The 13,666-nt window shown below is 48.3% G+C and overlaps 1 protein-coding gene across 1 annotated transcript; it reads right to left on the reverse strand.

Annotated features, from left to right (window-relative positions):
* Window positions 1-6,306: 6,306 nt before the first annotated feature.
* On the reverse strand, window positions 6,307-8,929 carry NKX2-1 (NK2 homeobox 1). The gene is made up of 2 exons (XM_006268394.2): window positions 8,470-8,929; window positions 6,307-7,704 (listed from the first exon to the last, which is right to left on the reverse strand). Exons 1-2 carry the CDS (start codon window positions 8,834-8,836, stop codon window positions 7,034-7,036), a joined length of 1,038 nt encoding a protein of 345 aa, XP_006268456.1. The 5' UTR covers window positions 8,837-8,929; the 3' UTR covers window positions 6,307-7,033.
* Window positions 8,930-13,666: the final 4,737 nt, after the last annotated feature.

Raw genomic sequence — 13,666 nt, forward strand, 5'->3', positions numbered from 1 at the left:
AACCCCATTTAAAATTCAGAGGGATAACTTTATTAAAAATATATATAGGGAACTAGCAGGCACTCGAGGGGAGTGCCCCAGTAATTTCCATGCCTCCTGCATGTGACAGCTGGACGCGTATACTATATATTGATCTATAGACACAGGCTAATGAATTAATCGATCTAGTTTAATTAGTAAGTACAGATAGGTAGAGCAGACAGACATACCACCCCCACGGATAGCTGTCCTATAAATATATCACTGTCTACAGTGTGATGTGGAGTGGCACAGGCCACACTTGTGACTTCATTTAAAGAAAAAAAAAAAAAGGATCTTTTTTTTTTTTCCTCGAGCAGATCTCTTCTAAAATTGTGATTTGCTTTTAAACAACTGCAAAGGGGAGAATACATTGCAGGGCGTAACCAAGCGGTTACAATATAAGGCGCGTGTAACAAAATGGTGAGGGCACCTTTGTGTGTCAGTCGCAGCCTTGGCAGAATTCAAGTAGCAGGGAAAGAGCTCGGGTCCTGCTGGCTTTACTCACGCACCCCTTCCCGGCGAGGGAAATGAGATTACTCCCCTAGGCAGGCGAACGGAGCTCGGGCCTGGGTGCCTTTCCCTCCATGCACCTGAGCACTTACGAGTTCCCGAAAAGTATTGCACCGGGCATGTTTGTCAGCTCTTTCCGTGCGGGAGATGACATTATTTCAACGCGCGCTCACACATAGACACGCACTTCTGGGGAGATGCAACTCCAGCATGCAGTCGGGCTCACCCCCTCCTCCCTTTCCAAGCTAGGACAAGGGACGTTTGTTTGGTTACCACTATTAAAAGAAAAGTTCACCGTAAAACTTACTCTCTCTAACCTCACAACGGCTTTATATCTCGGTATGATCATTACAGCGTGGCTTACATTGCTTAAGCATACTTCAGTCGGATCCAGTGGAGAGGATAGGAAGCGTTGCAAGTAGCCGTAGTTTGTAAGAGGGTTTGAGATCAGCATTTGGGTTTAGGTAGCACCCCTCAGTAGTTTTGGAGACTTTAATTCAGACATACAAAGGATGCACAGAAGAAACTGTAAATTCATATTACGGGTTTTCTGCGGTGGTACCTACAATAGTTGCGCCTAGAGTTAGTGTTTTCCCTACTCCGGTTACATCAGTTAACATTTTTTTTAAGGAAAAAATGCTTAAAGAAGCTTAATTTTGAAGTCGTGCGTGGATCGCCCTTCATTTCAGATTGCTACTACCTCCTCCCCCTGAAATGTAACTTCCCAGAACTGTACATTAATAGCTGCTGGTTCAGAAGAGAAATTCTGCACTTTAGTGACATCATACATTTTGCTCCTGTTGGGCCGGCACCCACTGACACCGAAATCACTGGCAAATCGCCCATCAATATAATAGAGACCAGAATCTGGCCCTTTATTCCATGCTGAGGACTATGATTGTAAACCATACAGACAACTTTGGCAGGCCCGGTTTTACCTGATCAGCGGGGCTGTTACTTTAATGCCCCGTTTTGTTTTTTAATGGGGAGATAAGTCTCATAAAACCGTCAATTGCCAGGAGAAATGGGTCAGATTCCCCTAAGAGTAAGCCCAGTGCAAAAGAACCACAAGAAATATTTTATTTCAAAATGTTCTGAGGCGCAAAAAGCCACGAAAAAGAAATATTTTTAAGAGTTTAAAATAAATCAGTAACAATACGGGGGGGGGGGGGGGAGCGCACAACCAAAGCAAAACAAAAACAAAAGAGAAAACAAAGGGGAAAAAACACTTCACGCAACAACTCATCGTTTGGTTTCGAAGTAAAAGTTTCTTCAGCCCAGCCTGATTGTGTTCAGATGGCTGTAGAGATAAAGCCTGTCAAAGCAATTCCTTCATACACTACACTTGGCATTTAATACATATTTTAAAAACAGGCCACATTAATTACTCTTTTGTTTACTTCCAATCAGATAAACTAATGCAGAGACAGGAGAGAGCTATAGTGGGTGCATTTTATGACTGTCCTGATTGGATTGGATTCGCTTTTACCAACAACAATAATAACTATCTTGAGTAATCGACAAGTTGAGAGTAAATGACCAAAACAAAAATATACACTCGAGTATATTATTTATAAGTGCTTCTGCGAAACAAAAAAAGTTTGGGAAACAAAAGCACTAAGAGAAACTCCCGAAGAGCGGTGTCCTGGAGTTACGTTATTAGGTCACTAACAAACTGAAATGAACTCAGCCACTTCAGCTACACCTTTGATATGAAGCAGAAAAAGTTTGTTCCCTCAAAGTTCGCAGGTGTGTGTACGGCTCAGCACAGCGGAACTCGGGGAAACCCACTTTCTCTGCGAAAAAAGGACTTCGGTAAAACCTGCCAGAGCACCTGGCTGAGGAGACGTCATTCCCTGCTCCGTTTTCTTAATTAAAACTATTTTCTTGATCTCGTATATACACCTTTCTCTGAAAGTATAAACAATTACGTGCCTACCCTAAGAAAGCCCACTAAGTAACTTGCAATAATGAAGCATTGTATAGCAAGTTATTAGCCATTTTAATCAAATGAATACAGGACAACTTAAAACCCCTAAACCAAGTAACTGGGATTCATTTAATAAGGAGGGACAGCTCAAACATTGATTTAAAATAACATGCGAAGCCCCAGTATGGTTACCAAATAGGAATATATTTTTTAAAAGTACATGAGTCGATTTCATGACTTCTTGTTAGTGTGAGATACAGAGCGAAGCATTCAAACAAACTTACCTTTGCTGGTGGCATAATAGATATATTTTTAAATTAGACATAATTTCTAAAGTTCTTATATGGTAGCTCAGAGGTCAACGAAGGTAGGATTTCGGCAGCACATTTTACATTTTCCGTGCATAAAAAATGCTATATTTGTGTCGTTATTATTTTTTTTAAATCAAGCTTTTTAAACCAAACCTTTAAATCAGAGTTTAAATCTCACAAATAACTTTAAAATGTAGGTTCCGAAGCCATTTTCTCCATGTTAAGTTATTTTAAACATTTAAAAGTATTTAAATTAATGTTATGCCAACGCATTCACTATCTTTTTAACTCTAATTGACCAGAAGCCTCAGATAGAAAGACATAGTATATATAAAGCTTTGACCTTACCTGAAACCTAATGTGCTCGCATCCAGAAACAACCAGATGACATTTCGTGTTAATCACCAATTTGCCAGAGAAGAGAATATTTCTACCTTTGTACACATTGATACAGATATGCAATTTGACCATTTACTGTGATTTTGTTTTTCGATGGGAATCATAGGAGGAACAGCTGGTCAGACAGAAAGATATTGTCAACTTTGCTCCAAACCTTGCCATAAAAGGATTGAAATTCTTCAGGAGACATTCAGTGTTTACCTCCAAGTTCCCTTTGTAAAAGCAGTCGCCATGAGCAGTTAGAACAGAGCTGACTCCCCAGCGAGGCCCTTGTACCTGCACTCTGCAATAAAACTGCTAATATACTTTTTTCTGTGGCAACTTCTCTTGGTGTCATCTTAGAGCTGTCTCAGATTACACTGTTTGGGATCTGCACTTTAAGCAACTGTCTTAGGGATTTGAACTGCCTTTGGAACTAAAATGCAGGCAAAACTCATTCAGTTTAGCATCCCCGATTGCTTTTCTTGTATGTACAATAATAATTTTTGCATTACTTCATGTTCTGACTGTCGGGGACAGAAATATCAATTTGGCTCAGCCCCCAAGATTGGCGATTCTTCTTATTGTATTTCTTTCCGATCCTCCCCAGCTACTGGTGGTAAAAGGACGTTGGTGTGAGAAAAAAATGCTTTGATACCAAACAGCAAATATGGCGAAGCCTTAGTTGGATTTTTCCCCCTTTCTTTCTTTCCTTCTTTTTTCAGCCTGCTGTGCCACTGCATCCACACTTCATGGTACTCAAGCATGAACTCCTATTTACAACAGGGAAAAATGCCCTCAGCAAATCTCATACATCTACATGCAATGCCAGGGGTTATGGTGTGTGTGTATTTGGGGGGGGGGAGGAGTGTTAATACCTATTCTGGTTTAGGTCCCCCTTTTACGAAAATTTGTGATGCCTTTAATCCGATTTCCTTATAAAAGCAACTAAATTTGGAAATGTGGATTTCTTTCATCCCTTCAGATTTTAATAAACTCTATCTGTCCCTCTCCCCTTTTTGCTTCCCACTATTTGATGTATACATTGATTAGCAACAGCCGGAAAATCAGTGCGTGGGGAGATGCAAGCGTGTACATAGAGGCATATATTTTAATTTGGATAAGCTATACAGTGGGTAAATTCCTATAAGTGTCCTCAAGGGAATTTTTAGATTAAAATGTATAAAAATAATCGAAATATTTTAATCTCAAGACGTAGCTTGTTCACACAAGGAAGTTTATGATAAAAGGCAATAATACAGAGTCATAAAAAAGCTCCATAAATTTGTTAAAGAGCAGTTTGTTTGCATTTCTCCTGATTGATATGTAAATACAGTTTGAACTGTGTTTGCTTGGTCTCTAGTGCTTAATAAAGAGATGAATTCACCTTTCTGTGGAACAAGTAAACAGACTTTAAACTAAGCCGACTTCAGACAAAGTGGAAACGAGTTTATTTAATCGAAACTAAATCTAGTTTAAGAAAGATAAGTCCGTGTACATAATAATCCATTACTGTAATTACACCCACCACCAAATATGTGTTTATGAGGTTGTCCAGGTACAAATAAAATAATTTATTTCTCAAAATCTATTAAGATAAATCACTAGTTAGTCCCAGATTTAAGGTGTCAACTTTTTTTTTCGGGCCATTAAAATATGAATGGGATTTTCGAATTGCTCCTAGTTCCCCCAGGTCCCTGCTCCGGACGGATTCTAAACTTCATTTCCAAGGCGATGGACCAAAAGCCCCCCACACCTTGATAATGCAGTTTTAAAGCTGGGAGCCAGGAGCCTGGGCTCATTTCAGTGCCCAGAATGATGGGGCCCGGATGTCAGTGCTTCCCCTGCTCCGCACCCCGTGTAGAAGTTGGACACGATTTGTCCCTGCACTTCTGTTGGAAAAGACAGCGCTCAGCTCTAGGCTCTGGATCCTGGTATCCATACACAGTTATAAGTCTGCTCTTAATAGATTAATAAATACCCGCGAAATATTTTCTGCCCTGGTCGAGGGGTTTCCTACATGAACCAGAGTATCCGATAAGGCTGAAAGGTTCCCACTGACACATGGCAGCCCTTAATTGTAGGAACGAGGAGTCGCTGCCCTTTGCAGTCTCGTTCCTTTTCCTTACTGCAAGCTCTGTGCCACTGAGTAACGCCAAGACTCTGCTCTAAACCGGCAGAGGAGCCTTCCGCAGCCCAGACGGGGGGCTGCGGGTTTCCACTCCTGCCTGCCTCCCTCTCCGGCTCGGAACTCCTTCCTCGTGCTCGGACCTTGCAGAGACCCTCGGCTTTTGGGAGGCATTCCCGGGCGTGTCACTGTCGGGGGGACACAGCTCGAGACGAGACGCCGGGCGGCCGCACTCTGAGCTCACTGACGGCGGCGGGAAGGGCTCAGCCTGAGCAGCAGGGATTTTCAGAGGCATGCCTACGAGGGCGCGAGAAGTTTGCTGCCAGCCGAGGTCAAGCTGCTTCCCGCTGGCGGCTTGCTTCCGTCCCAGCAAACTTAGGAGGTAACTCCTCGAATTCCCCGCGCGCTTTGCTCCGCGCGCGCGTGCACACGTGCGCTCCCTGGTGCGCGCCGAGCTCCCGCCCGGTGCCCGGCGTCCCTGCCCTGCCTGCCTGCGCGTGGGGACGGAATTCAGGCCACTCTCGGAAAGAAAGTGAATTCCACCTCCACGTCGTACACAACGCACTATGGTTTTATTTTGATTCGAAATAAAGATGATCGCACCCCCACACCCCCGGGAATACAAGCACGCAGGGAACCCAGGTAGAAAGGAGCTGGTTACAAGTCGCTGCAGCCGGGCGCTCTGTAAAGCTTGTCCCTGAGGTGACTCCTTAGCTTGCTCCTAATGGTAGGGCGCTGGGACGCCCGCGGGCCGCCGGAGCGCCGTCCTCCTCGCCCAGCTGCCCGGGCTCCGGCCACCCGAGGGCAGCTCAGTGCTTGCTGGCCCCGAGCCTGCTGCGGCTCCCCTGGGGCGTCGGCAAAGCCAGGCTCCGGGCCCTTCTCTATTTCATGCCGGCTTCAGCATTTCTGAGCATCCCCGTTTTTTTTCAAACCAAAAGCAAAAGCACCATGCGGGAAAAGCGAATGGAAATAATACTAGCAGTAGCAATAAGAATAATAAAAGAATATTTGCAATGTGTATAATTTATTAGAAGCTTCTGATGAACTATATCGAAGCCGAATATCTACATAAGTTACAACAGAAAAAGGAGACGTGCGCAAATGACAAGCTGCCAAAGGCTTTCACACGGATCGGGCAATGTCCATAAAAAAAAAAGGAGGGGGTGAGTTTCGTTTTGGTTGCTCGATTGTGTTTTTTTTTATACAACAAAATATACAGGTTACTAAAAACTAGGGGTTCAGTCCAACTTGTGACAGCATTATACAGCTACAGGTTCACATCAAACGCAAGGAGAAAAAAATCAAAATCATCGCCGCGCCGTGAGGAATCGGTGTCTGCATCCGCGGGCCCTGGCGGCGGGACCGGGGCGCGGCGCGGGCCGCTCCTTTGTCTGCTTTGGGGGAGAAGGCCCACCCCGCCCCCCAGAATCTCTATATTTACAGACGAGTCCTATTCGCTGGCAAAGTGTACATTTGCAATCCAAGCCTTCAGACCGTGGCCACTCATGGGCTCCATTCTGCAACTGCTCCACCAATATTTTTAATACCCATTTAACAACCTAAAGTCACTCTCTCTAGTAGGGTTCCTCAAAGAACCACTCGTTAAAATGAAAAGGGGGGAAAAAGAAAGAGAAAGGAGCACGATTGGGAAAAAAAGGAAAAAGAAAAAGGAAAGCAAAAGAAAAACCACCCAGTAGTTTGAACAGGACAGAGGTTTGTGTGACTGGGAACATTTGACCTTTTTTTTTAATCCTTTCACCAGGTCCTACCGTATAGCAAAGTAGAACAAGACATGGCAGTGCCATAGTCAGAGCTAGAAGAGTTTAGGTGAGACAAACTGGAGACCTGGCTCTGCAGGGATGAAGGGCTGGCCGAGTGCTGTCCCATGTCTGGAGACTGCCCTGCACTGTTTGTCTGGTGGCTCTGATGCTGTCCGAGGCTGTTGCCATTGGTAGCCACCGTGATTGCTGTAGCTGCCTGCTGCTGATGGCTCTGGATAGCGGCTGTGGGGGTGTTGGAGCCTGCTTGGCATGGCTTGCCATCCTTAACAAGCACTGGCACCGCCACTCTCCGAGGAGACTGCTGCTGTTGGCACGAGCTGTTGTCCTGTTGCATCTGCTGCTGAGCAGCTTTGTCTTTGGCCTGGCGCTTCATCTTGTAGCGGTGGTTCTGAAACCAGATTTTGACCTGAGTGGGGGTGAGGTGGATCATACTGGCTAAATGTTCCCTCTCCGGAGCGGAGAGGTATTTCTGCTGCTTGAAGCGTCTCTCCAGCTCGTAGACTTGGGCCTGAGAGAAAAGGACCCTCCGCTTCCTGCGCGGAGTGCTCTGGAGAGGTGCCATGCTCTTGCTCACGTCCCCCAGGGCGCTCAGACTCCCCATGCCGCCCATATTCATTCCAGAAGACGGCCCCATGAAGCGGGAGACTGCGGGCGAGAAGAGGGCACGGTGTAAGCACCACAGGCAGAGGCACAGCCAGACCCACTCTCCCAGCCGGCCCCAGGCAACCGCTTCCCCCCCAGGAAGCGCCGGTCTGCACCCACACAAAGCGGGGCAGGCTCTGGCCGCCAGCGGGCCGGGCTGCGATCCGATCCGATCCGATCCGCGCTCCTGCCTCGCCGCCCCGAGCCCTCGCGCCTCTCCGGCAGCGACAGGGCGGTGCGGGCAGGGAAACGGCGTGCGGGGCCGGGGCACTCGGGGACGGCTGGGCAGGCGCCCGGCCCCAGCGCTGCTCCGCCGCCGGCCGCTCTCGGAGCCGGGCTCGAGTCGCTGCAGCGCTTCCTGCCCCGCAGCCAAGGATGAGCCCTTAGCTGCCCCCCGCGCTGCCCGGCCGCGGGGGTCTTGGCCGCGGCAGCATGGGGCGGGCAGGACCCGGCCACCCACACAGTCCCTCCTGCACTGCCAGATCGCTCTGCCCCGGCTGCCGATTTGCTTCGCAGGGAAGCAGCCCGGGAGCGCAGCTGGGAAGCCGGCGGAACCGGGGAAAGGGCCAGGATGCTGGGGACCCCTCGCCTCGCCTCGCCCCGGCCGCGCGGCCACCCCGCTCCTGGAGCTGACCCGCCTGGGGCTCCCCACCGCCCCCCTCCCCCGCACTTCTCCCGCTCAAACCCGCAGCCCCCAGCGCGTCCCCACCGGGCTCCCGCCCGCAGGTGAGCGCCAAGTTCCCGCCACGGGCTGCGGGGCGCACTTACTGGTGGAGAAGCGGGGGTCCGGGTTGGTGCCGTACCATCCCGTGGCCGAAGCGCTGTTCCGCATGGTCTCCTGGTAGGGTGGAAGCTCGCTCATGTTGCCTAGGTTGCCGTTGCAGTAGCCCCCCATCGTGGTGTGGGAGAGCTGGGGGACCCCCGCCGCTGTCATATGGTAGGCAGCAGTCACTGCCCCGTTGTGGCCCATGGGGTGCTGCTGCATGGCCGGCTGAGAAACCTGAGACTGCCTGTAGGCTGCCAAGGGAGCTCCCAAGTTACTCCCCTCCATGCCCACTTTCTTGTAGCTTTCCTCCAAGGGACTCAAGATGTCAGACACTGAGAAAGGAGTCGTATGCTTTGGGCTCATCGACATGATTCGGCGGCTGGGAGAGAAAAAAAAAAAAAGGAAGGGGAGGCAAATCTTTTTTTGCCAAATATTCTGGTGTTGCCTTAACGCCGATCTTGTTGGATGTACACGTAACCGAGTGGACGAAGTCCGCCTTAATTGGATTGAGTGGAGGCTCAGGGCTGCCTTTCGTTTGTTTTAGCCAGACGCCAGGTTTTAGGCTGCCACCAGAGGCGGGGCATAGGCACTAAAGCAACAAGACAATAGAAGCCTACATCTTGCCCAAGATAATTAGCTTACATGCTGATGACAAGGTAAACACCTTTAAGTTTTACTTGTCAGGATTTTTTAGGTCTTAAAAAAAAGGAAGAAGAAGAAGACCCCGCGAGCACAAGTCATTTTATTCTTCTGGGGGTGGCAATATTCTGGGTGGGGAATTTAAGGTAATTTCAAAAGAGAAATTTGCTGAGTTCAAGTGAAATGATTTCAAATCGGATCCTCAGCCCCTGACATTATTGCCTCAGCCCCTGGGAGAGATGGGGAGCTGGGTTTTAACCCCAGGGAACCAATGGATCCCACCGAGCTTGATTTTAAGGAAACACTGAGAAGTGAGGGGGAAAAAAATCTGTCAGGAGGGCATTGGGTTTATATTTGGCCACCGATTTCCACACTGCATTACCCACTCGAGAGGGATCCTAAGCCTGTCAGGTAGAAATTCTGGCTAATGCTCACCAACACCAGATTTTAAGAGTGCTGCAAGGGAGGCTTCTCTGTAGCATGTTAGTCTCCAAATGCAACACCCCAACCCGTGCATCGCTGTGTACAGGCAGCCACAGGAAGATTTTGCCCAGATTTTTGTCTTAGAGAGAGACCGGCAGTGTAAATTTGAAAATATGTAAAGTAATAGCGTAGGGGGTGAGAAAAGAGATTAAAGCAAAGAGTCATTTGTTATTTTATAATAGAAGGAATGTTAGGGGCTCCTGAGGGCCCTTCTGTATCCAAAGCTGCTTTCTAAGGTTATTTATATATCAAGGAAGTTGGGATGATGAAGACCTATCAGGTCATCTGGTCCATCGCCTTTGCCAATGAAGACTCGTCCCTTGCATTTTCTAATTTTTTTGCCCAATCTAGCTTGAAATGCATATAAAACACGTTCATCTCTGTGCATACATGTGTCTCGAACAGTTAATGTGATTCAAATTATTATTTTTATCGAGCTGCCTTGGGAGGATTTTCAACTTTTACTGTAACTGAAAAAAAAAATTCAATGAAGGCAAAAAAAAAAAAAAAAGCCTTCTCTGACTGTTAACACTCTGGCCTTAAGTGTTAGGAACTAATTTAATAAAGTGATTGTCTGAATATTAAGAAAATTGCAGCAAAGTTGCAGTTAACCCGGTGACTTTACAGCATCAAATCACTATTTAGTAATTGCACTTGTAAATATGTTTGTGCTCTGCTTGTTCGTGCTTAAAAATGCAAAAGTGCACTTGCTACCCGGGAATAACTAAATATCTTTGTCTAAAGTGGCAGCGTAAATGGCCAGTCGCTTTGTGACTGTGCTTGATATTAGTACATAAGGATCATTTTGCTTCAATTGGGAGGCTCTCATTCAGTAGGCAAGAAACCGTTTAGGAGAAAGTAGGTTCCCGTATGAGAGTTAACATCCTTCAAGTATAAGCCTGTGCCTTGATTACACTTTAGAGCTCTGCAAGAGGTGAGCTTTTCCACACAAATATAATCGGGGGAACTTTTCTTCAATCAGGCCCTCAGTTCTTCTGCATCAACTCAGCTGCCTCCTTGGGCACCAGGTTAGCTAAAGCCTTAATGCCTAAAAGTGGGTTTGTTGTGAGTCTGCTGTGTCACTCACAGCACATACAGCTGGCAAGGACACCTTGCAGTTAGAAATACGACTGCTTCGGATGCCGCCTCTTCTCTTTTCCAGGTCTTTACGTCTTGTCTTCCTAATTACTTAGGACATTTCTTTTATTGGCTTTAGCCCACAGTGCAGTTGCGCTAATTTGTAGTCATTATTTTTACACATGTATTTCGAAGCTCTCTGGCTGATGGGACTATACAATTAAAATATTCAACGGGTTGTTTTGGTTTGTGTTTTTTTTTTAGTTTTTGGGGGGTCTCCCCCTCGGATTTTTCAAATAAAGTGTCTCGTGAATGTTTAGCCTTTTTTTTTATAATATGAGAAAGGAACAGGACAGAACACGGCGTGACAAAATATTAATGCTGTAGTACCAACCGGCAAAATATGTATTTTAAATGAGTCGGCATCATCTTATACCTACTGCCAAGAAAGACTCCATTATAATTAATTGCTGCAAAATGTTATGGGTGGTGTGTGTGTGTGTGGGGGGGGGGTTCTGTTCTGAATACTAGTTATGCGAGTGACACATGTAGAAGTCCTCTCTATTTTGTTTTTGCCAGGGACTCGCACTCAATGGAGCCTGTGCCTTCCCGAGCAATGTCACTAGATCTCGGGCTTCGCATCTGCGAACACAGCCCCAGTGTCGGGCCAGATTTGGTGCACGTGTGTCCTGGTGCTATGTGGAAAGGATTCCTTGTAAGGCTCCAGTGCTTAGCCATTCTTAGTTATGCCCCAAGTCAAAGGAAAGGAGGCAGGTTATAATGTCCGACAAATGTCCCCCAGTTAGATGAAGCCCTCGGCTTGGGGTCGGACCTTGCACGGGCAAGTTGCTGTGAGGGATGTGGTACGTCCGCGGAGGCTGCGACTCGGTACCAAGTCGCTCGTGTGTCCGCGCGCGGGGCTGAGCAGTCCCGACTCGGCGACTCTGCGCACGACTTTCAGCCAGGGAAGTTCCCGGCCGAGGGAAAGGCGCTGCTGCCCCTTTCCCCAGACAACTGACGCGGGAGAGCTCAGCCTCCCTTAGGACTGGCAGAAAAGTGTATTTATTTCCCCCCCCTTTCCGCACGTCCTTTCCCACTTCCTTTCTCGGGAGCCGTGTCCCCAGTCGCCCAGGTCCGGCCGCCCCCCGCGCTCTTCCTGGCGCCTGGTCGCGGCGTGGTCCTTCACCTGGCGGTGCTGCTTAATGCAAGGCTCGAGTGGAAAGGAAATGCTAAGGAGGGGGAAGGAAGGACGAAATACATTTTGCCTGTTGGAAGCATTTTCATGAGAATGCCACAGTCTTCACCCCGTGTTTGCAGAATGCTTTATTCACTCCCCGGCGGCTACAGGGACGTTTCTTCAATAGCTTCTGACCCCACACAATCCGTTTGATAACACTCGAGATGTGGAAGAATGGGAGACTTTGTCAATCAAACGGTGCCAATCCCAATGCAAACGGTGCCACCAAGACCGCAGCGCCTTTCCTCATTAACTGGATTGCGGGGGCTGGGAACTCAAGGATCGGATTTTTAAAGTGTGCACAGGGCTCTCCACACCGAACAATGTTTCTTTCTCTGTGCTCCCATGCCTCCCGGATGGAAAGCAAATGTGTTCGTCCAGCCAGAGTCACCGCGGGGGCTACACAAAAGCAGCATTTCCATCCATTCAGCTGGACGCGAAGGGCAAAGACTGCTGCGTGTTCCCGCGGCTGCTTTAACTGCTCTGAAAGGTGTCATCACGAAGGGCTGGCTCTCTGTAATATTTTAAACGAAAAGTGATCGCTCTGCACGCATTTTTTACCCTTTGCAAGTCCAGCAGAGAAAACGAAGGCCCCGATTCAGCAGAACCCTTAGGCACGTGCCTGTATGCTTATGCCAGAGTACTGAGTGCTTCCATTTGCGCACGTGCTTAATAAATGCGTCGGTAGATCTGGGCCCAGCTGACACTAAAAAGGGCGCCAAGCCCCTTCTAGGCAAGTTTGTTCTTTCCCCCACGACTGAGTTTTAAACAGAACCCGGGGGATGGGGGTCCAAGGTCTCCGCGGCGCTAGGCAGGAAGTTATTTCTATTTCTTCCTGTGAAAGTTCAGTGCAGTTTTCACTCCCGAGCAGCCCCCAGCCCGACTCGTCGGGGCACCAGCGCAGGAGGTCTGTGCATGCCAGCGCCCCGCGCCCGCACCTCGGGGAGCTTCCCTGGTCCCTGGCAGGACGGGCATCTTAGACGCGGGTCCGCTTGCTAGGGCGCTGCTACCTAAGAGGTGCCCGTCAGGACGGAGAGTGGCCCCATTGCCCCGCTTCTAGCTCATTTTACAAGTATAGCAATGCACACACCCCCCGGGCAGGGTTCCAGTGGCACTTTGACTCTTGGGGGGTCTGTAAAAATAAAAATAAAAAAATGAAGCCGGTTTATTGATTAAGAAGTCCGCCTAAGTGAATGAGCAATCCGATCGGAGACCCTCCCAGGTTCTGATTTTCAAATCTGGCAGGGGGGCTGTCGTCTCGCATAGGGGGGCTCAGCTCCCCCTTACTTCGCACCCTGCCCCGGAGCGGACGGAAACCCAGGCTGGCCGCGGGGGGAGCGGGGGCACAGCTAATGAGAGCGCGTGGTTACCTCTTGGTCCAAGGTTTAGTGCCCCCTTGGTGACTCTGGCTGAGCTGGCACCTTGCTTCCCAGCCGGGAGGCTCTGGGAGCACATCTGCTCCCGTTTTGTAATTTATGGGTATTGGTAACAGAAGCAAAACCCGGGTCCAGCCCATAGCTGAATTCATATTGGTATCTCGCCTATGCACTGCGTATTGGTTCTTCCCATTCTTATTAATTATTATTAACACTGGTTGTAATAATAACTATTATAATGATGATTTCTTCTTATTCTTATTAATATCTCTCCTGTGCACCCCTCTCCCAGCCCAGCTGAGCCAGGTGCAGAGCCCAGCGGAGAGAAAGGCACGGGGATACTGAGATGAAACCCGGATAACTCTAGCACTGGGCTGGGGCATTTCG

This window comes from Alligator mississippiensis, chromosome 2 (genome assembly GCF_030867095.1).
Source record: "Alligator mississippiensis isolate rAllMis1 chromosome 2, rAllMis1, whole genome shotgun sequence".
NCBI classification, from domain to species: domain Eukaryota; kingdom Metazoa; phylum Chordata; order Crocodylia; family Alligatoridae; genus Alligator; species Alligator mississippiensis.